General features: G+C 31.7%; 2 protein-coding genes across 2 annotated transcripts; both read left to right on the forward strand.

Annotated features, from left to right (window-relative positions):
- The first annotated feature begins 990 nt into the window (after positions 1–990).
- LOC134238007 (myosin-11-like) lies at positions 991–18,579 on the forward strand. Its single transcript, XM_062720133.1, has 11 exons — positions 991–1,088; positions 15,282–15,329; positions 15,581–15,652; positions 15,904–15,987; positions 16,081–16,176; positions 16,318–16,401; positions 16,527–16,613; positions 16,728–16,811; positions 17,798–17,884; positions 18,101–18,202; positions 18,559–18,579. The coding sequence occupies exons 1-11, from the start codon at positions 999–1,001 to the stop codon at positions 18,577–18,579; spliced, it is 855 nt and encodes a 284-aa protein (XP_062576117.1). The 5' UTR covers positions 991–998.
- On the forward strand, positions 1,920–6,746 carry LOC134238006 (uncharacterized). Its single transcript, XM_062720132.1, has 9 exons — positions 1,920–1,999; positions 2,101–2,196; positions 5,142–5,225; positions 5,358–5,444; positions 5,556–5,639; positions 5,762–5,848; positions 5,953–6,054; positions 6,325–6,396; positions 6,610–6,746. Exons 1-9 carry the CDS (start codon positions 1,952–1,954, stop codon positions 6,673–6,675), a joined length of 726 nt encoding a protein of 241 aa, XP_062576116.1. The 5' UTR covers positions 1,920–1,951; the 3' UTR covers positions 6,676–6,746.
- Positions 18,580–22,785: the final 4,206 nt, after the last annotated feature.

The raw sequence follows: 22,785 nt of genomic DNA on the forward strand, positions 1-22,785 counted from the left end.
TCCCTAATTTATGCTTCTTATTCCGGAAATCAGTATCACTCAAATGTTTTCAAACATCAAAAGGCCTTTGATTGTGATTATGACGTCATAATAAACCTCTGTTATGTTGACAACATAGTGGTGGATGTGCAGGTAAATTCTTTAGACTATTTAGCCTAATGTATTTTAAGTAAAATCATTTTTAAGTGTATGTAAGGATAAAATAATTTCTTTGTGCGTTGTTTATATCTTTTTACATCTGATTAATTAAACAATTTAACAATTTTCGAATTGAATTTAGAGAAGAACCATGCTAGCATTTTCCTTTCATTAGTTTTTCCTTTAAATGTTTAACCTTTTCATTCTAAAAACATGTATTTGGAATGTTGAACTTTTTTGAATTATTGTATTATCATAATACATGTGTATGTATAATTAAAAGAAAGTATAGTTTTGATTTAGAGTGCCTATCAAAATGATACATTTACAAACACATTGTTACGTCACGTTTGAGGTCTCTAACGATGAACTATGACGTCATAGTTTAGTTTTGTTTACACAAAGCAACAGAGGTGCAATTTGTGAGTAAAACCTTTTCAGTTATTGAAATGCTATTTCTGTATGCCATTTTCCCCCATAACACTTTAAAAATGTAGTGTGTCAACCTGGTTTAACTTAATTAATGATTTAGTGAGAAGAATTTCATAATTAATGTTCGAAGTCTCCTTACGTGGCGATCTGTAAATGTGAACGTATTGGTTGCTGTTGTTTCCTTCTAATTAAATGCGATAAAATTTTACGAAATCAAATTTTTACCTATGTAACTTTAAATAATTTATCAGCAATGCATGTACTATAGAAATTCCATATTTATTAACTCCGTTTTCATCCCTCATAAGAGTCAATATTTTTAGTTAAACCTTAATTGCAATATTCTTGTGGAGTATCTATATTTAAAAAAAACACTTTTAAAGCTTTATTTTTTTTTCAGAGTGCAGTATTGACTATTGAGTGAGAAAATGAACATGGAACAGAGACTTGAGGAAATCCTGACCGAGCTGGCCTGCCGATCAGCTGATGTACCGAGAAACATGCTCCCTGTCCCTTTTGTAAGCCATTCTTAATCTCTTTACTAAAAAAAAAATGATTTGATTGCAGGGGTGGGAGGGGGGGGGGGGCAAAATCAAGTTCCTAGAGTACATTAACAACATTGAAAACAAAATAACACCCTGTTTTAAAATAAACATTATTTTGCAACGTCGATTATTGACTTGAGTGGGTTCAAACTTATACCTTATGTTTAGATAGTTTTATGCCATAAATTTTGAATTTACATATTTTTTAATTATTACAGGACGGAGATCTCATATTGGACTTTGGTGAAGAAGTTGTAACAGACCTGGTGAGTATTACAGACTGTGAATTTATTCATTGGGGGGGGGGGGGGTCTAAAGTAAAGACAATAAATAGAACAAAATGCTAGACCCATACCTTTTGACAAAAAATTACAAGCGGTAAAACACAACTATATGTACATCATTTACGTATCAACCATTTTGTGTACAAGAATAAAAGTATCTTATATCATCGAAGAAAAAGATAGCTGGAGACAAGTAAAGAAGTTTAGTGAATTTTTATTTTCAGAAATCAAAGAAAGAGATTCTAAAATTTGAGAGAAGTTGGGTAGAGATTGTTGAAGAAGAAGAAGAACGACAGGTAATGCAGTGCTTACCATTTTTATTTACAAAGGAGCACATTTAGAAAGATCATTTGATTACATTTTTAAATATTATTTATTGAAATCCATGCAGTGAAATTGACAATGACAAAGCCCATGCATGCACCCTCTCTCCTTTTATAATAGATCAATTTGATAACATTCATGAATGTATTTATTTATTTATTTTATTAATTTAATATTTGTTTGTTTATATAGAAAAACCTTGTAAAGAAGGAATCAGAATTGAAAGCAATGGCGCCACAAATAAAGCTTAAAGAAAAGTTGCAGGAAGAACTAATGGTACGTAATGTGTAGATTTCTTAAAAGATGAAAAATGATATTAACTTTCTTCTTTGTACATATGTAGATTGATAAATACATGTATTCTTATTGTATTACAGAAAGTAGCCCCTAAAAAGATCGTGAAGCTCAGGCAAACATATCTTGCCATAGAAAAATCGAGGAAATTTTGGAAGACAACCCACGAAGAATTAAAGGTAAATTCTGAATTTAAAATATATATGCTCTTTCACATGCATCTAATCATACTATACTTTTTATGTATATATCCAATTAAATTTCTAGGATATAAAAATTTAATTTTGTCTTTATTTAATTATTTTTATACAGATAGGTTTGGTTAAACAAATGTGAAAAATTCAAAATTCCAGCATCAAAAATCATGTCGAAGGTGTTAAAAGAGCTTCAGGTAAATATGCCAAATGTTACTGCATATATTGGTTCAATATGTACAAGCGAACTGATAAAAAATGGGAAAACCCAGAAAAATTGAAAAGGCCGTAATTTAAAAATTCATTGACAAAGGTAAACTTTTAATTAATATTAATAAATTTGGATTTTACCAAAATTCAGCATCAAATCTGCCAGCGGAAAAAAATTGCGGAAAACCAAGTGGGAAAGAGAGGAAAGACAGAAATACCATTCAGAAAGCGATGCACCAAGAGTTGATGGTAATGGGTAGGGGACTAAAAATATATGTTCTTTCACATGTAACTAATCATGCTATACTTTTTTGTATGTATGCAATTAAATGTCTATGATTCAAAAAAATTATTTTGTCTTTATTTAATTATTTTTACACAGGTATTTTTGATTTTAAAGAGAAACTTTCCATCATCAAAAGACTGCCAGGAAGATGTTAAAAGAGCTTCAGGTATATGCCAAATGTTACTGTTATTGATTGCAATAATGCAAAAATAAAAAATTGGGATTATTTCATATCTTTTGAAAAGGGTTAACTTTTAATTAATTTTAATAAATTTGTATTTTCAGGTAGTGGCATCAAAGGAAATTAAGAAAAGAAGTGAAAGAGAGGAAAGAAGAAATACCATTCAGAAAGCGATGCACCAAGAGTTGATGGTAATGTGTTGTATTTTTTCCTTAATTTATTTTATATATTTGTACTTTTTGATAATGTTCTAAATTTTAATGCTCCTGTATAGCTTGTTTTGTCTATTTTTGATTTTATTGAAAACTTTCTTGTAGGCAGTTTTGATATACTGGCAAATTTTCATAGTTTTGAGATTGCAACATGCAAAATTGAAAGAAACAACTGCAAGGTACCTTAATGAAGGATTATTATTTTATGAAGGTTTCAACAAAGGCACCAAGTATCTAATCATATACTTTTAGTATATTTGCAATCAAATTTCTATAATATGAAAAATCAATTTTGTCTATATTTAATCATATTTATACACGGTGTGTGGTTCAAAGGAATCAAGAGAAAATAAAAATGCATCATCAAAGGAAGATCATGTCGGAGGTCATAAAGAAAACTATTAGACCTAGAGCTATCAAACTTGGCAAAAATTACATTTTTGGTTCAGTGTTCCAGAAACTAAAAAAAGGTCACTGTGTCCTTTAATTTTATAATTTTTTTAAAAAAGGTAAACTTTTAATAAATTTTGAAAAATTTGATTTTTAGAAATGTAAAAAATAGAGAGTATCCTTAAGTAATTATTAAAAAGTATTAGAGAGAGTAAAAAATTTTTTTCATCATACCTTTACAGAGATCTTTAACAAATGTCAATGTTAATGAGAGGAACTGTTTTGTCCCATGGGCATATATTATCAAGCACTGATCAAGAAGAATTTTGATAGCAGAAAGTTGCATGTCAAATTAGAGAGAAATTAATGAGTTTAGTGTGTCGTTGTTGTCGTTGTTGTCGAGCATTGGTTTATCTACATTTTCATCTTCTTGGGCAAATGGACAGCCAGCCTAAGCCAATTAAAAAACTTGTTGGTACAAAGTTTTAAAATGAAGGGGATGAAAAGTAATTAAAACTTATTTGATATTGCATAATAAACTAATAAATGATATTAATAAATTAATTATTTTTAAAAACTAATTTTAAGGGATGGGCCAGGAAAGATGAAACTCATGTCCATATGAATTAAATATAAAAGTGTCTGGCATTAAGTTTAAAAAGAAATCATGGAGTGTTTTATATGTTTTAAAAGTGTTTTAGGATAAAAAGTGCAGATCCATTAATATTTAGGGAATATATAGGAAAAATCTTCAAAGATTCTTAATTTCAATGTAGGAAGGCTATATGAAAGATGAAACTCATGTGGAATATCCTTTGGGGTAGATTCAGAAGAACTGCTGGTCAGTTTATAGCATATGTCATTTGATGGCCAGCCCAAGTTTTACAAAATTTATTTGGGAAAAGTTGTTAAAAAATTTGATATTGTTTATTACCATGGGCATTTCACAAAGATAACACAAACATGTGGAAATCTATCAGTTATGTAATATTTGTTATAATTATGCCTACAGCACAGGGGATGGATAAAGAAATATTTTTTTTAAAAAGGAATATATATGGAAAAATTTTTAAAAATATGATTTTCTCAAGCACTCTAAACTGTTAAAGATAATTGTGTAATTTTTTGACGGGCGTATCATGCTGTGGCGTGGCACTTTATTTTAAAATAAAACCCTAAACTGTTAATAAGTTTTAATAAATTTTCATTTTCAGGAAGTGGCATCAAGAGATTTGGAGAGAAGGAATGAGAGAGAAGAGAGAAGAAAGACAATTTGGAAAGCTATTCATAAAGAGCTGATGGTAAGTTTTCATGTGAACTTCCCTTTATTTATATTTTTGGCATCCAAAAATGTGGAGCATAGAGACAAAATTAGAAAATAACATAGAGACAAATCAATAAGACAAGACAAGAAAGAATAAGATAAAAATCTTATACATCTACAAGACTGACTACATAATTTTCATAGTTTTGAGATTTGACATGTAAAATTGAAACAAACAACTGCAAGGTACCTTAATGAAGGATTCCATATTTTATGAAAATTCAACAAAGGCACCAAGTATCTAATCATATACTTTTAGTATATTTGCAATCAAATTTCTATAATATGAAAAATCAATTTTGTCTATATTTAATCATATTTATACAGGTAGTTGCGGTTCAAAGGAATCAAGAGAAAATAAAAATCCATCATCAAAAGAAGATCATGTCGGAGGTGTTAAAAGAGCTTCAGGTAAATATGCCAAAAATTACTGTTATTGGTTCAGTGTTCCAGAAACTGAAAAAAAAAACGGATGGGAGGATTTCATAATTTTTCAAAAAAAAGGTAAACTTTTAATAGATTTTGAAAAATTTTGATTTTTAGGTAGTGGCATCAGGAGATCTTGAGAAAAGAAGTGAGAGAGAGGAAAGAAGGAATACCATTCAGAGAGTGATGCACCAAGAGTTGATGGTAAACTGTTTTATCCTCATTTCATATATTTGTACTTTTTGATAATGTTCTAAAGTTTGATAGTTCTGTCTTGCTTTGTCTATTTTTAATTTTATGAAATTCTTCTTATAGACAGTTTTGACAAGGAAAAAATTAGAGAAAGAGCAGCACACAAAACAGAAGGGAACAATGGTGCAGATGTTGATAGAACTTAAGGTAAATAGGTCAAATATTACTGTTATTAATTGCAATATTGCAAAAACTAGAATTAGGTTTATTCACAACTTAAAAAAAAAACCCTAAACTGTTAATACATATTAATAAATTTTCATTTTCAGGTAGTGGCCTCAAAAGAATTGAAGAGCAGAACTGAGAGAGAAGAAAGAAGGGAGACAATTTGGAAAGCTATTCATAAAGAGCTGATGGTGAGTCTTCAGTCTTCATGTGAACTTCTTTACGTTATATCAATGTGGAGGATTGAGACAAAAATGGATTGACAAGATAACATTAGATGTTCTATATTTTATAGAAATTCAACAAAGGCACCAACCCAGAGGACGAGGAAGAGGATTTATTTGTCCCTCGAAAGCTTTTCATGTTCAAGGTGGAAACATTCAAAAACTCTCCACCGGTAAGATTTTGATATATTACTAGTAATGTGTAGAAATCATTTGGAAGTTTTTTTCTGTGCAAAAATATCCATGAAAATATGCATATTATCAACATTTACATGTACGTACTATCAATGGGAGATGCTAATTATGCAATGTTCTTTCATATAAATCTATTGTGTGTAAGGAGAGGGGGATCATAAAACCTTGTGAGCAAAGATGACATAGCTTAATATTTGTTAAAAATTATTTGTTAAAATGGCTTATTAAAATACCTTCTTCCTTTTTAGAATGTTGAGACTACACAACGCCACAAGGAAACAGAGATTAAGAAGGACCTGTGTACCTCAAGTGTAGGACAGGTATGTAGAATGTGTAATTTGTGTTTTAGGTATTTATGTGATGTCTATCAGTGAATTTAAATAGGTAAAAAAGACATAGCAACATCTAACAAGCCTCATGTCAAGGCATTTCACTCTATACATGTGTTTATTTTTTATATCTACATGTATTATAGTACAAAATATATCAAATTCAACTAACTTTTATATACGACAATATTTTTTATTATTCAGGTGCCCACTCCACCAAAAAAGAAGTCTTTCAGAGGAAGGCTAAGGAAATTCTTTGGTTTAAAATAAGAGACTGTGTGTGTGGAACCTCATGAAGAAACTTAAGATATTCACTGATAATTTCCGCCTGAACATAACTTGGACAAAAAACTGAACATAACTTGGACAAAAAACAAACTTCTGTTACAATCGATCATCTCTACATTACATTTAAATTTCTCTATTTATCATTATTTTCATAAATTTAAAAAAATAAAATGTATAAAATCGCACTCTTGTTGTATTTATTTGTGTGTCAATTGCATGGACTCAGATTTCTTGAGTAATTCAGAATAATTCAAAGCTCCAAATAAGAAGATATAACATGATCATATCACCAAAGTCATGCCAACATCTCCATAAATTCCTCAGTTTGTGGACAAAATACAGTAAAACTTAGTTATCCCAAACTCAATGGGAATGAGCAAAAACTTCGAGATTTCTGATGATTCAAGATATATAACGTGTAAAATACTTAGAAAATAAGTAATTGGGACCATCAAATCACTTCAATATATCCATGGTTTTCGAGATACCGAAGTTCAACTGTACTTTGATTTATAGATTTTCCCATTATTTCCCGATCATGACAAGGAGCATACGACGGATGTGATCGGTCGGCACGGGATGCTCACTCCTCCATGGCACCTGATCCCACCTCTGTTTTGGAGGTCCGTGTTTGCTCTGCTTTTATTTTGTATTGTTTTATGGACTTTTGAGCTTGAATATTGTACTGTTCATGGTAGCTCAGTCGGTAGATATTGTTTACAGTGTATCTAAAATGGGTATATATTTCGGCACTTTGAAGTTGAAGTTCTCCTGTGATGATAAGTTCATCATCAGTCTATTAGTTAGGGGTTTGAGCTTTTTATTTATGAATATTTTACTGAAAGCTCACTTTATGCGAGAATTTTCTTAGCGTCTTATTATTTATGAATATTTTACTGAAAGCTCACTTTATTTTAACCATTCTCCAAAAAAATATTTTTAAAGTTAACAATGGTTTTGAGTTGTCTTTCTTGTCATAATCAAGATGTGTTTTTGAAACACTGACTGATGCCCCCGTATGGCAACATAGTGGAGATTAAACTTTTCTTAAATGCAAATTTAATATATTGGTACCTAAAGTAGGGTCTCCGTACTGGAAATACAAATGTGAAACAAAATATTATTCTCTATTCCCAATTATGACCAGGCAAAAGCTTTTAGTACAGAAATCTTCAAGATCAAGGTCAGAAGGTCAATATTATTGGTATCCAATGAAAGATTTTTCCACAAAGAACATATGTATGAAGTATGGAAGCCCTAGCCCTAACCATTCAGAAGTTATGGCCAAGGTTAAAAGATTTTAAAAGTAGGTTAAACTCCATGATCAAGGTCAGAAGGTCTAGGTTATTGGCATCGAATGAAAGGTATTGTCACAAGAATTACATATATGAAGTATGAAAGCCCTAGCCTATATTCTTGAAAAGTTATTGCCAAGGTTAATATTTTTTCATAAGTTCGGAAACCTGTAAGGTCAAGGTCAAAATATCAAGGTTATTTGTATCCAATAAAAGGACTTACCACAAAGAATACATTTATGAAGTATGGAAGCCCTAGTCCTAACCGTTTAAAAGTTATGACCAAGGTTTAAAAAAAACTTAAAAGTAGGTCAAACTCTAAGATCAAGGTCAAGAGGTCAAAAGTCATGATATGAAATGAAAGGTTTTGTCACAAAAATTAAACATGTAAAGTATAAAAGCACTAGCTCTAACCCTTTGAAAGATATAGTCGAGGTTTGTTTTTTAAAAGTAGGTCAAACTCCAAGGTCAAGGTCAAATGGTCAAACCTTTTGGTACGGAATGAAGCGGCTTCTTACAAGGATTACAATTGTAAAGTATGAAAGCTCTATTTCTTACCGTTTAAAAGTTATTGCCAAGGATAAAGTTTTGTCATTACTACGTAAATATCCAAGGTTAAGATCAAAAGGTCAAGGTTAGTGGTATCCAATGAAAGGTCCTGCCACAAAAAATATATGTGTGAAATATAAAAGTCCTAGTATCTACCGTTCAAATGTTATGGCCAAAGTAAAATTCAAAAATTTTTGTGTTAAAGTGGGTCAAACTCCAAGGTCAAAAGGTCAAATTTGGTGGTACCCAAAGAAAGGTCTTGTCACAAGGAATACACATGTGAAATATGAAAGTCATAGCTCCACTGAATCAAAAGTTATGGGCAAGGGTAAAGTTTTTGCGTACAAACAGACAAACAGAGAGACAGAGAGACAGACAGACACAACAAAAAACTATATACCCCCGAAACTCTGTTTACGGGGGCATAATTAACTATAATTGTACAGTACTACTATAACAGTTTTCACAGCACTGTAATTATAATCTAGTAAAAACGCCTTACAACTACAGTATGTCGGTTATATATGTTGTAATCCCCAACTGCTGTTATCATCATTATCTTCTTTTGTTAGTTTCTTTTCTTTTAATATCTACATGTTGCTGCTATCAATTTTTGAATTTCTTCTTTGTATTTCTCTTTACTTGACTTCTAGTACTACAAATTATTCATTTTAGAGAAGTCTCAAATTAAGCTGAAGACTTCAATTTGTGTTAGTGGTTTTTGTCTTGTCCGTCCGTCTGTCTAGCTGTTTGTCTGTCTAGCTGTCTCTCTGTCTGTCTGTCTGTTTGTCCGCAAAAACTTTAACCTTGTCCATAACTTTTGATATACTGGAGCTATGACATTCGTATTTCCCATATTCCTTGTGACAAGACCTTTTTTTGGATACCATCAAATTTGAACTTTTGATCTTGACCTTGGAGTTTGGCCCACTTTTACAAAAAAAAATTGAAGTTTTTCTTTGGCCATATCTTTTATACAGTAGATACCAGGATATTTATACTTGACATATGTATTCTTTGTGGAAGGACCTTTTATTGGATAGCAACAACCTTGAGCTTGACCTTGGATATTTCTGTACTTAACTTTAAAAACTTGAAAAAACTTTAACCTTGGCTATTACTTTTAAACGGTTATTGTTAGGGCTTTCATACTTCACATATGTAATTTGTGTGAGAAGTCCCTTTATTTGATACCAAAATCCTTGACCCTATGATCTTGACCTTGGAGTTTGACCTACTTTAAAAATACAACCTTGACCATAATTTTTGAATGGTTAGGACTGGGGATTTAATACTTCACATATTTAATCCTTGTGACAAGACCGTTCATTTGATATCAAGAATCTTGACCGTTTGACCTTGGAGTTTGACCCACTTTTACACAAAAATACCAAAAAATTATTTGGCCCTAATTTTTAAACGATATACACTAGAAATTTCATATTTCAAATATCAATTCTTTTGGCAAGACATTTTATTTGAAACCAATGATTTTGTCCTTTTGACCTTGACCTAGGAGATTTCGGTACTTTAACCTTGGTCATAACTTTTGAACAGTAAGGGCTAGGGCTTTCATATTTCATATATGTAATCCTTGTGGGAAGACCATTCATTGGATACCAAGAACTTTGACCCTTTGACCTTGGAATTTGACCTTCTTTTCAAAAACTTTTACCTTGGCCACAATTTTTGAACAGTAGGGGCTAGACTAGAGCTTTCACATTTCACATACGTTATCCTTGTGACAAGACCTTTCATTGGATATCAAGAACCTTGACCCCTTGACCTTGGAGTTTGACCAACTTTTTACAAATTTTAACCTTGGCCATAGCTTTTGAACAGTAAGGGCCAGCACGTTTATACTTCCCATATGTAATCTTTGAGACAAGATCTTTCTTTAAAAACCAATAACGTTGACCCTTTGACCTTGTCCTTATTTTAAAAATATTAACCTTGGCCATAACCCTTGAACAGGTGGTGCTAGGGTTTTATATTTAACATTTGTATTTCTTGTGAAAAGGCCTTACTTTAGGTACCAACATATTTGATCTGCATTTGAGAAGGCTTAACCTTCGCTATGATGCCATACGGGGGCATCAGTGTTTCACAAACTAATCTTTTTTTGTAAATTGTTAAATCTTTCCCCTAATTCCCAAGTTTCAATACTTTTATAAATATAGGTACTCTCTTTCACAAAATAGCAAATAAAGATCAAATTCTTGAAATTGATAATTTTCCTACTCAAAATTTAGACCAGTGTGTACAAAGAGTAGACTTACATGTCATCAATATTAAAGGCTGGATCGCTTGGATCATCATCAAGCGCATCCTGTAACAAGAGATCCAGGGCATCCTCTTCATCTGACGATATCAGTTCGTTTTCCATGGTCAAGCAAAATAAGTAGACTGCAGTTTAGGCCTAAAGTAAAGATAAATTCTTCCGAGCGTTTGTTGTGTTGTTTTCAGAAGAAACGGAAACACGTGGTGTCCATGCATCACATGTGATGTAATGCGGCTACGAGGATGTTCCCAAAAACAGATAATAAACATTTCATGTCTTCCGGAGCAGCATCTTAATAATTAGCTGCAGAACTGTAGCTCTCCGAAAAAATATTTTGACAGAACGGAGAGCTAGAGTGCCACCCATTGAAACAAGAGGCCCATGGACCACATCGCTCGCCTGAGTAACTCGAGTGATGCAGTTCTTTACCAGACTCCCCCTCTTGCTATACCTATCATGCCCCACTACCCTCTTCCCTTTTATGATTTTAAAAAAAATTAGGATGCTTCCACATAAGTTTCAGCTTTCCTGGCCCAGTGGTTCTTGAGAATAAGATTTTTAAAGATTTGTTCTATATATTTTTATGTAAAACTTGGATTCCCTATTGTGGCCCCGCCCTACCCCCGGGGGTCATGGTTTTAACAATTTAATATCTACACTACCCAAGAATGCTTTCATATAAGTTTCAGCTTTCCTGGCCCAGTGGTTCTTGAGAAGAGGATTTATTAGTGACCCCACCCTATTTTTGTCTTTTCTTGATTATCTCCCCTTGTAAGGGGACTTGGCCCTTCATTTTAACAATTTAAACTCCCCTTCACCCAAGGATGCTCTGTACCAAAGTTTGGTTAAAATTGGCATATTGGTTCTTGAAAAGTCGAAAAGTTTACAGACGGACGGACGGACGACGGACAAAATGTGATCAGAAAAGCTCACTTGAGCCTTCGGCTCAGGTGAGCTAAAAATACATTTATTGCGCACAAAAATTTGCGCTTGGTTGCGGATTAATTCTTCCAAATTCTCACCTCACTTGCAAAAAATGATTAGATTTCAAAAATTCCGTACTCTTCTATCAAGTACTTCCGAAGTTGACATCTACACGAAACGCATTGGGCCGAATTATCTTGCAAACCAAAATGGCAGTATAAATAGACGAAATTTTCAACGATCTAATCTCGATTTCAGGGCCAGGATGGCTATTAATAATAGTTATAAGAACTGTTTTGTTGTGGAAACAATGAAAAAATATATTAGAAACACTCGGTTAGTAATATTTTGAAATGAAAGTTTCAAAAACATTGAGAAATAAATCGATAAACAGCGCACTTTTTTGTGCGCAATAAATATACAGTTTTTTTTCAATGGGTGGCACTGTAGCTCTCCGGTCTGTCAATTTTTTTTTTTCGGAGAGCCACAGATCTGCAGCTACTTAATAATTAACAATATCCTTCCACATTGTTTGATGTAGGTTATATTTTTTTTAATGATTTAATTAAGTCTACATTTAATTAAGTCTACATGTACCAGGTAATGTATAGCATACAATATTTCATACTGGTATATATGTTTACGAAACTTCTCTATCTGCGTTTAAATAAATCATTACCAGGATAAATAAAGCAAATAAAGAAAGAAAGAGAGAAAAAAATGAAGAAAGAAAGAAAGAAAGAAATAGGTGTTGTTTTAAATTTCATGCATATATTAGACTTCTATAATATTTTTAGAGGAACATCTATACCATGAACATCAGTGTAATAAATCGTGTCACAACACAAATCTTTCACATAACGTTGTATCACTTTTTCGTTAAAACCAATAACATTTCTTCGGAGAATGCTAAACTTAAACTAATGTAGATAGGTGAATACTTATCCGATTTTGATGAAATAAAAACTAATGGACAGGAAATTTTCTGTACTCTTACAAACTAGGTTTATTTTTGCCTATTTCCATACCGAAATATGATTAAAAACTCTTTTTATTTAAACTTGGATACAATATCCTTTGAAAAACGGAAAAGTGATAAAATTTTATAAATTATCACCACAAAAAAGACAAAATTCAAACATATTTACATACTCTAGTAGCTTAGGACCTTATCTTTTTGACATGATTTGACAAAATTTATTTTATGCTGAATTAAATATTTCACCCGTCGTACAAAAAAAAAATTCGGAGAGCCACAGATCTGCAGCTACTTAATAATTAACAATATCCTTCCACATTGTTTGATGTAGGTTATATCTTTAATAATTTAATTAAGTCTACATGTACCAGGTAATGTATAGCATACAATATTTCATACTGGTATATATATATACGAAACTTCTCTATCTGCGTTTAAATAAATCATTACTAGGATAAATAAAGCAAATATAGAAAGAAAGAAATAAATAAAAAAAAATCAATGTCGCAGATAAAAAAAAATTTCGTCATTTTTCAAAACTATACTCTAACATAAAAAATTAATATACTTGTTTCAAGTAAAAAATTCAATTGTGATTTTTATGTGGAAAGAAGGTACAAAACAATCCCTAAACATTGATACTCAACATTATAATATTCTTTGTATATTAAGCTCAAAAGCGACGTGTGAAAAACACGCATGCCTCATTTTTTGCGCCACCGGTCAAATTAATATTCATATATTTCCATATTTATACCCCCGCTTGAAAAGCGGGAGGGTATCTATAGTAATCGGTATGTCCGTCCGTCTGTATAGCTGTTTGTCCGTCCGTCTGTCTGTCTTTTACGCTTTAGGGAACCCATCTCTTACCCCCAATTCTTCTCAAACCACTAAATGAAATTTGATGAAACTTTCACAGAATCGTTATTACATGTTGCCATTGTGTACCTCCAATTTTACTTTTTGATCTGCCACATATTTTTGGTTTCCCACAACAAAACATAGACACTCCCATTATATTCATATGGGAGACGGGGGGAGCACATTGCTCACAATACCTTTAGTTCAGTAATATTTCACTTTCCAGGGGGATAAATTTGATTTTCTTTTTATATGCTAATTCTTAGAATGATATCAAACTGTTACGCAGTTTTTTTGTAACATAAATAAAAAGCTGTGGGATTGACAACCATCAAATGTTTCCTTTTTATTTTAATAGCAGAAATATTATTTCTTATTCAAAATAATTAATTCGGAAATCAGTATCACCAAAATGTTTTCAAACATCAAAAGGCCTTTGAGTGTGATTATGACGTCATAATACATCACTGTTTTGTTGACAACATAGTCGTGGACGTGCAAATTGTAAGTAGGCTCTTAGATTTAGCATTTTAATGTATTTTAAGTAAAAGCATTTTTAAAGTGTATGTAAGGAAAAAATCATTTGCCTCGTGAGTTGTTACATGTAGCTCTTCATACGCTACGTATAGATCTGTTTACATCTGATTAGTTAAACAATTTTTCGTATTAGATAGATTTAGAAAGGACTCACACTGGTAGTTTTCCTTTCATTACTTTTTCTTTTAAATGTTGAACCTTATCATCCTAAATATTTGGAATGATGAACTTTTTTTGAATTATTATTATACTACATGTACATGTTAGATGTATAATTAAAGAAAGTATAGTTTTGATTTAGGCCCTAGTGTGCCTATCAAAATGATAAATTCATTAACACATTGTTACGTCATCATTGAGGTCTTTAACGATGACCTATGACGTCATAGTTTAGTTTTGTTTACAAAAAGCGACAGAGGTGCAATTTGTGAGTAAAACCTTTTCTGTTACTGAAATGCTGTTTGTGAACGCTTTTAATCTTCATTAACACTTAAATATACTTTGTCTAACCGGTTGCACTAAATTAAAGTCTAGTGAGAAGAAATTAATAATGTTCGAAGTCTTTTGATCCGTTCACATTTACCCAGTACATGTATATGTACTCTGTACATACACGTGGGTATCTTTCTTGAGTTGTAATCTATGTGAGCGGTTCATTAATCATGCTGGTTGTAGTCATTTTCTTATTATTAAATACAATTAATTTCAACGAATTTTTACCTTTGTAATTTTAAATAATTTATCGAAATACATATTTTTCCACTTTTATTTATTCCCGTCATAAGTTTCATTTTCTTAATTAAATGTGTAGTAATTACATCTATACCCTATATAATAATTTTGGCAATTTTTAGTTAAATCTTACAATATTCTTGTGGAGTATATATATATTCTAAAAACGAATCAAGCAACACTTTTAAAGCTTTATTTTTTTTCCAGACTGCAGTAGAGAGTGAGAAAATGAACACGGAACAGAGACTTGAGGAAATTCTGAGCGAGCTGGCGTGCCGATCAGCTGATATACCGATAAACATGCTCCCCATCCCTTTTGTAAGTATCTTATCAGCAGCTCTTACCATTTACTTTAAAAATATTAATTTGATTGCGGAGGGGGGGGGGGGGTCAAGTTTTTAGAAACTTAAATATTTTTTATCTATTACAGGACGGAGAATTGATTTTGGACTTCGGTGAAGAAGTTGTAAAAGACCTGGTGAGTATTTTAGACTCTGAATTGTGAATTTATTTATTTATTTTTTTTTGGGGTGGGGGTGTCAAATCTAAATCTAAAGTAAAGTCAATAAGATCAAAATGCTAGACCAACGCCTTTTGATAAAAACTTACAAGTATATACATCATTTACGTATCAACCATTTTGTGTTCGAGAGTAAAACTATCTTATATAATCGGAGATAAAGATAGCTGGAGACAAGTAAAGATGTTTCTGTGAATTTTTATTTTCAGAAATCAAAGAAAGAGATATTAAAATTTGAAAGAAGTTGGATAGAAATGGTCGAAGAGGAAGAAGTGCGACAGGTAATGCAGGGCTTAATACATACTTTTGAGAAAATACACGAGTACCATTTTTATTTACAAATGAGCACATTTTGAAAGATTATATAATTAAATTTTTAAGTATTATTTTTTAATATTAAAATTCACACGTGAAATTTACAATGACAAAGTCTATGCACACCCTCTCCTTTTATAATAGGTCAATTAGATAACACTCATGAATTTATTTATTTATTTCATTTATTTACCCAATAATTGTTTATTTATTATAGAGGAACTTATTAAAAATGGAATTAGAATTGAAAGCAATGGCGCCACAAATAAAGCTTAAAGAAAAGATGCAGGAAGAACTAATGGTACGTACTGTGTAGACTTCTTAAAAGATGCAAAATGATAGTAACTTTTTTCTTTGTATATTGATAAATACATGTATTCTAATTGTATTACAGAAAGAAGCCCCTAAAAAGATCGTGAAGCTCAGGCAAACATTTCTTGCCATAGAAAAATCGAGGAAGTATTGGAAGACAATCCACGAAGAATTAAAGGTAAATTCTGAATAAAAAAAAATATAATTGCTCTTTTACATGTATCTAATCATTCTACATATATACTTTTTTGTATATATGCAATTAAATTTCGATGATATAAAAATTTTATTTTGTCTTTATCTAATTATTTTTATAAAGGTAGTTTTGGTTAAAAGGGTCCAACAGAAAATAGAATTCCATCATCAAAAGAAGATCATGTTGGAGGTGTTAAAAGAGATTGAGGTAAACATGCCAAATGTTACTGTCATTGGTTGCAATGTTCCAGGTACTGATAATAAATGGGTGGATGGGGGATTTTTTTAAAAAGGTAAACTTTTCAATAAGATTTGAAAAATTTTGATTTTCAGGTAGTGGCATCAAAGGAAATTAAGAAAAGAAGTGAGAGAGAGGAAAGAAGGAATACCATTCAGAAAGAGATGCATCAAGAGTTGATGGTAAATTGTTTTATCCTTATTTCATATATTTGTACTTTTTGATTATGTTCTCTAAAGTTTGATGGTCCAGTCTTGTTTTGTCTATTTTTAATTTTATTGAAATTTTTCTTATAGGCAGTTTTGACAAGGAAAAATATGGAGAGAATACAGAACATGAAACAGAAGGAAACAATGGCGCTGATGTTGAAAGAACTTAAAGTAAATATGTCAAATATTACTATTATTGATTGCAATATTGCAGGAACTGAAAATGGGATTAATATTATTCCCAATTTCAAAAAAATCTAAACTGTAAATTAGTTTTGATAAATTTTCATTTTCAGGTAGTGGCATCAAAAGAATTAAAAAGCAGAAATGAGAGAAGGGAAAGAAGGGAGACAATTTTGAGTGCTATTCACAAAGAGCTGATGGTAAGTTTTCAAGTGAATGTCTTTTTTTTATTTTTGGCATCCAAAATGTGGACCATAGAGACAAAATTAGAAAACAACAGAGAGATGAATTAATATGATAAGACAAGAAAGAATAAGATAAAAATTTAATACATCTAAAAGACTGACTACATAATTTTCATATTTTTGACATGTAAAATTGAAACAAACAAAACAAAATCTAATATTTTTGCAAAACTACCGAAATGAAGGGATTCATATTTTATAGATATATAGTTCCAGGAACTGATACAAATGGGCAGGTGGGGGAATTTCATAATTTTTGAAAAAAAACTAAACCTTTCAATTAGTTTAGAAATATTTTGAATTTCAGGTAGTGGCATCAAGGGAAATTAAGAAAAGAAGTGAAAGAGAGGAAAGAAGGAATACCATTCAGAGAGCGATGCATCAAGAGTTGATGGTAAACTTTTATGTGTTTTATCCTTAATTTATTATTTATTTGTACTTTTTGATTATGTTCTAAAGTTTAATGGTCCTGTCTAGCTTGTTTTGTCTATTTTTAATTTTATTGAAATTTTTCTTATAGGCAGTTTTGACAAGGAAAAATATGGAGAGAATACAGAACATGAAATAAAAAGAAGCAATGGTGAAAATGTTGAAAGAGCTTAAGGTAAATAAGCCAAATACCCAGTATTTCTGTTACTGATTGAAATATTACAAAAACTAAAAATGGGATTATTCCCAATTTAAAAAAATCTAAACTGTAAATTAGTTTTGATTAATTTTTATTTTCAGGTAGTAGCATTAAGAGAATTGAAGAGCAGAAATGAGAGAGAAGTAAGAAGGGAGACAATTTGGAAAGCTATCCACAAAGAGCTGATGGTAATTAAGTCTTCATGTAAACTTCCTTTATTTATATTTTTGGCATCCAAAAATGTGGAGTATTGAGACAAAAATGGATTGATAAGAGAAGAAAGTTATGCATCAGTGAAAGACTGACTTAATAGTTGTCATAGTTTTGACATGTAAAATTGAAACAAACAAAAGAAAATCTAATATTTCTGCAAAATACCGTAATGAAGGTTGCATATTTTATAGAAATTCAACAAAGGCACCAACCCAGAGGACGAGGAAGAAGATTTATTTGTCCCTAGAAAGCTTTTCATGTTCAAGGTGGACACGTTTAAAAACTCTCCACAGGTAAAAGTTTGATATGTTAATGTATAGAAATCATTTTGAAGTTTTTCCTGTGAGAACTTTATTTTCCGTAATTGCAAAGCTCGCGAAAATTTCATTTCGCATTTAATAGTAAAGATTATACAGAGCAATGACCACAAATCGTGAAAATTTTGTGTCGCTAATAAAGAGTCAATGACTATCTCGTGAAAATAAGGTCTCGCGAAAATTAAGTGATCTACAGTACATGTATAATTGTGCAATGTTCTTTCATATAAATCTATTGTTTGTACAGAGAGAGGGTTCAGAAAACCTTGTGAGCAAAGATGGAAAAGTATATTTGTTAAAATTGCTTAATAAAATACCTTCTTCCTTTTTAGAATGTTGAGACTACACAATGACATAGCAGAGATTAATATTTGTTAAAATGTGTTAATGTGTTGTTTAAAAATGCTGATAACAAAATATTTTACTTGAAAAAGACACTAATGGTAATCTAACAACCAAGCTATATGATAAACGTGATGACTTTAACTTTTCACAACTTGCCACTATAATGAAACTTCATCAGATAAAGATATATCTCAGTTGATTGTACGCTCGTGTGTATGAACAATTTCTTAAAGGTAAATTATTGACAAGCAAGTTGATGAAACAAGTGTAATTTAAAGTCATTTTATAAATTTATGTGATGTCTTTCAAATACAATTTATCATTGATAAAAAAAGATTATTTATACAAGAAAAAGCAATATTTATCATGCCTCATGTCAAGGCATTTCACTCTATCCATGTGTTTACCTTTTTAAATCATTCCACATGCATTAACATAACAAAATATATCAAATTCTACTAACTTTTATATTTGACAATTTTTTTATTATTCAGGTGCCCACTCCACCAAAAAGGAAAACATTAACAGGAAGGCTTAGGAAATTCTTCGGTTTAAAATAAGAGACTGTGTGTGTTGAACCTCATGAAGAAACTTAAGATATTCACTCATAATTACCAGCTGAACATAACTTGGACAATATTAAAACTATAACTTCTGTTATGATCAATCATCTCTTCATTACATTTTAATTTCTACAAATTTAAACTTTTTATCATTCTTTTTATCATTTTAAAATAAAATGTGTAAAATTGTATTTTGTTCTATTTATTGGTGTGTCTATTTCATGGACTCAGGTTTCTTGAATTAACTAAGAATAATTCAAAGCTTCAAATAAGAAAATATACCATGGTCATATCATCATGGTCATACCAAGATCTCCATTAATTCCTCAGTTAATGGTCGAGATACAGTCAAACTTAGTTATCTCGAACTTAATGGGACTGAAAAAAAAAACCTCGAGATTCTGATGATTCAAAACCATCATATCACTTCAATATGTCCATGGTATAAGGCAATGTCCATGGTATTCGAGATACTGAAGTTCAACGGAACTTTGATATATAGATTTCCCCGTTATTTCTCGATCATGACAAGGACAGAGGGCGGGTGTGACCGGGGATACTCACCCCTCCATGGCGCCTCAGATCCCACTTTTGATGTTTTAGAGATTCGTGTTTGCTCAGCTATATCCTATTTTGTGTTGTTTTATGGACTTCTGATCTTGAATTCTGTTCGTTACATGCATATATTCCATTGTAAAGTACTTCTGTGTTGACAAGTTCATCAGCAATCTATTAGTTGGGGTTAATCCCAGATGCAATGAATAGAAACAAATATTAACTTTAATCACATTTATTTCAAAACAATGATTACATTTTGTTGCAAGCATTTGTCACAATCTGTTTCTACATAGATGTAAATACCCCTGCGGAATCCAGGGACTCACTACCTTCCGACTGACCTGGCGCGACAGCGCACCCACAGGTGACTGTGGTGGGAACAGACCTCTTGGAACCCACAAGAGTGAATGCCACATGGAATGAATGAATTCAAGTTCTGACCCAGGTCCTCACTCTATACCTGGCTCCCCTGGAATACAACAACATGGGGATAACACCCCCAGGGGTAGCTGGGTACCGTAGACCCCCAAAACCTGCCCTTGGTACCACAAGGATCAAACCGGTCCCTCAGGCACGGTGAGGTTACCCCCAAATCTTCCCCAGTACTGAGGATAGATTACCCAGAGTTTTGAGCCAGACATGGTAGAAATCATCATTTGTGGTAATCCCCGAACTCAGCAGCCCCCAACCTAGCTGCAATAACGTAGCCCTCTCCGATTTTTAATATATTCGATCAATGCATACTATTAATGCAAGATATATTACTGTATTCAGCGGCGGCTCACACAAATTGGTCCGACCAAGGTCCGACCAAAATAGTTCCATCATGATAAGTAAATACAACATTATTGTTCATGATAAGAGTAAAGTTGTGTATGTCATACGTTAAAGAAATCAAAAATAACGTCAAAATATTATTAGAAAGTCACTTTTCCCCCGAAATGCAAATAAAAAATATCAATATTCCTACGCTCGCTCCCTCCTCAGCCTTTTTTTTTTTTTTTTTTTACATGTTTGATAACAGAGAATATTTAGGTCATTCTTCGATTCATATCTTTTCACCGATGAATTGATAATACTATATCAACAATTGTATTAAGTACATGTTTATAGTCCGTTAATTATCATACAATTTCTTCTTAAAGAAAAAATTAATCATTCTGTGTGTGTGTATTATTAAATGACGGAATTTTCAATCCCTGGCCGGATTCTACTCGTGTGTACACTTTGTAAACTGTAGGGTATGTGTGGCAAAACGAGAACTGGATCGGAGATTCGGGTTCGTGTTGAAGTTCAGCATACCATTTTATATAGAACTTGAATAATGTAAGTAATTTCTGCGACGAATACATTAGTATATTTCAGTAATTTTCAAAACAAAAAAGGTTTTCAGTTTAGAATTTTCCGACCCGGTCCTGATTTTCCTAACCCGGCCATTTTAAACAAAAGTTGTTGCAGATGCAAATGTTAGAACAAAATATAGTTCAACAGGGATTGTATAATTTTTATTAATCAGAATTCGTATTCATATGATCTAATTAAGAAAAGAAAAGTTTTGTCTGCCATCGTAACTTCTCGGCAAAACAAAACGTGTTTCTCCGAGCTCGCTGGATGCGTTTGACAGCTCCATCGAACGTGTGTAGACCAAGGCTAATGTTGGTCTTGCGGACACAGGTACATGTAGGCCTATGTGTACTGTTTGTTAGGAGACTGGGTGACCGTAATGCTATGGACTCACGAAATTTACAACAGTTCCATAATTAGACAGTGCAGTTTTTTTTTTATTAACGTCATTATAAACACTGTTAAACATATTAAATCTAAAAGTCGAATATCTTTGGATATGGGGTAACCCATATCTATTCTTGTTTATATCTGATATTTTCTGGAGAGGGCTACAATTCCATCGCATCTCCGTAATGGTGCAAAAATATTTTTTAAATACGAGCGACTGCAGGCCGAATAAATTGTTTTTGCATTTAACTTTCTTATAATAAGACGAAATTTTAATTCACTGTTGACATCGTAGCTCGTTAAACGCGAAAACCATTTAAAATAAATCTGTGTGATTTCTTCTCGCTTATTCGGCAGCCATGACAGTTCACGCGTGACGTAGAGAGATTTGCGCTTGAAATTTCGAAAAATTCAATAAAGCAAATGTCGATGTTTGTAAATAATTTTGATGAATAGTAACACTAAACATCGATGAATAAAATAATTCCAAGTGTCATTTTTTCGTAAACAGCTATATTTATGCCTTAGAGAATTTCCAAACAAATCCGAACAACCGATTCCTTAATCTCATTAGCTGTCTCAAACAAAATTGATGTCAAGGTCAGTAAACATGGAGAAAATTTAAGTGTGATGTTGACATTTCAGAACTTACAAAGATATATGGATTGTGCTGTATATTTCAATAATTTCAAGGCTTTGGAATCTGAAGTCCTTGAATTTCTTGAAGGCTGTCCAAAGTACATATCATCTTTTGTACATCCAGAAGTTGTCAAAACAGCTGTCTACATCAAGCAACTGTTCCAAAAGATTGTGAAAGGAGAACTTCAAATTAAGAATCGTATTACCAAGCATGATGCTACATTATGGCATAGCAACCACAGCTGCAAAACCTTCTACACAACAATTGATACCATATGTACACAAGCTATGTTGCTTGCGCTCTTTAAAAAAAATAACACTGTACAGTAACACTGCATCAGACACTGGTTCAAATGCTTATTTAATCTGACAGATTAGTAACTTATGGTATTATATTTATTGAAAGTCTACTATATAAAAATTGAACTGCAGCTAATTTATTTTTTCTGAAGGCATTCCGTCCAGTGGTTTATTTTGTCTTCGAGAATTATGGAACTGAAATATTTTTACAAATCATATATAAAGTATGAATTATTTATTTATTTATAAATCCAAATATCATGTTTTACATGTCAACAATTGTATTTAATGTCTCAATTCAAGTTTTATATTTTATTATTTTATAGAATTTTTACACTTATTTATCTTTTTTTTTTATGTTCTTAACAATATTTATCATTACACCTGTTGAATAAAATGTCAATTTAAATTATTTTTTTC

The sequence above is a fragment of the Saccostrea cucullata genome, unplaced genomic scaffold, assembly GCF_032062105.1.
Source record: "Saccostrea cucullata isolate Sc308-1 unplaced genomic scaffold, CSIRO_AGI_Scuc_v1 ctg12383, whole genome shotgun sequence".
Lineage (NCBI taxonomy): Eukaryota > Metazoa > Mollusca > Bivalvia > Ostreida > Ostreidae > Saccostrea > Saccostrea cuccullata.

Bases quoted from the DNA above. Each gene is read 5' to 3' on its own strand.
- LOC134238006 (XM_062720132.1), top strand. From the start codon at position 1,952: ATGGCGCCACAAATAAAGCTTAAAGAAAAGTTGCAGGAAGAACTAATG. The intron at 2,197-5,141 runs GTAAATTCTGAA...ATATTTATACAG, and splicing joins CAACCCACGAAGAATTAAAG to GTAGTTGCGGTTCAAAGGAA. The intron at 5,226-5,357 runs GTAAATATGCCA...TTTGATTTTTAG, and splicing joins AGGTGTTAAAAGAGCTTCAG to GTAGTGGCATCAGGAGATCT.
- LOC134238007 (XM_062720133.1), top strand. From the start codon at position 999: ATGAACATGGAACAGAGACTTGAGGAAATCCTGACCGAGCTGGCCTGC. The intron at 16,177-16,317 runs GTAAATTCTGAA...ATTTTTATAAAG, and splicing joins CAATCCACGAAGAATTAAAG to GTAGTTTTGGTTAAAAGGGT. The intron at 16,812-17,797 runs GTAAATATGTCA...TTTTATTTTCAG, and splicing joins TGATGTTGAAAGAACTTAAA to GTAGTAGCATTAAGAGAATT.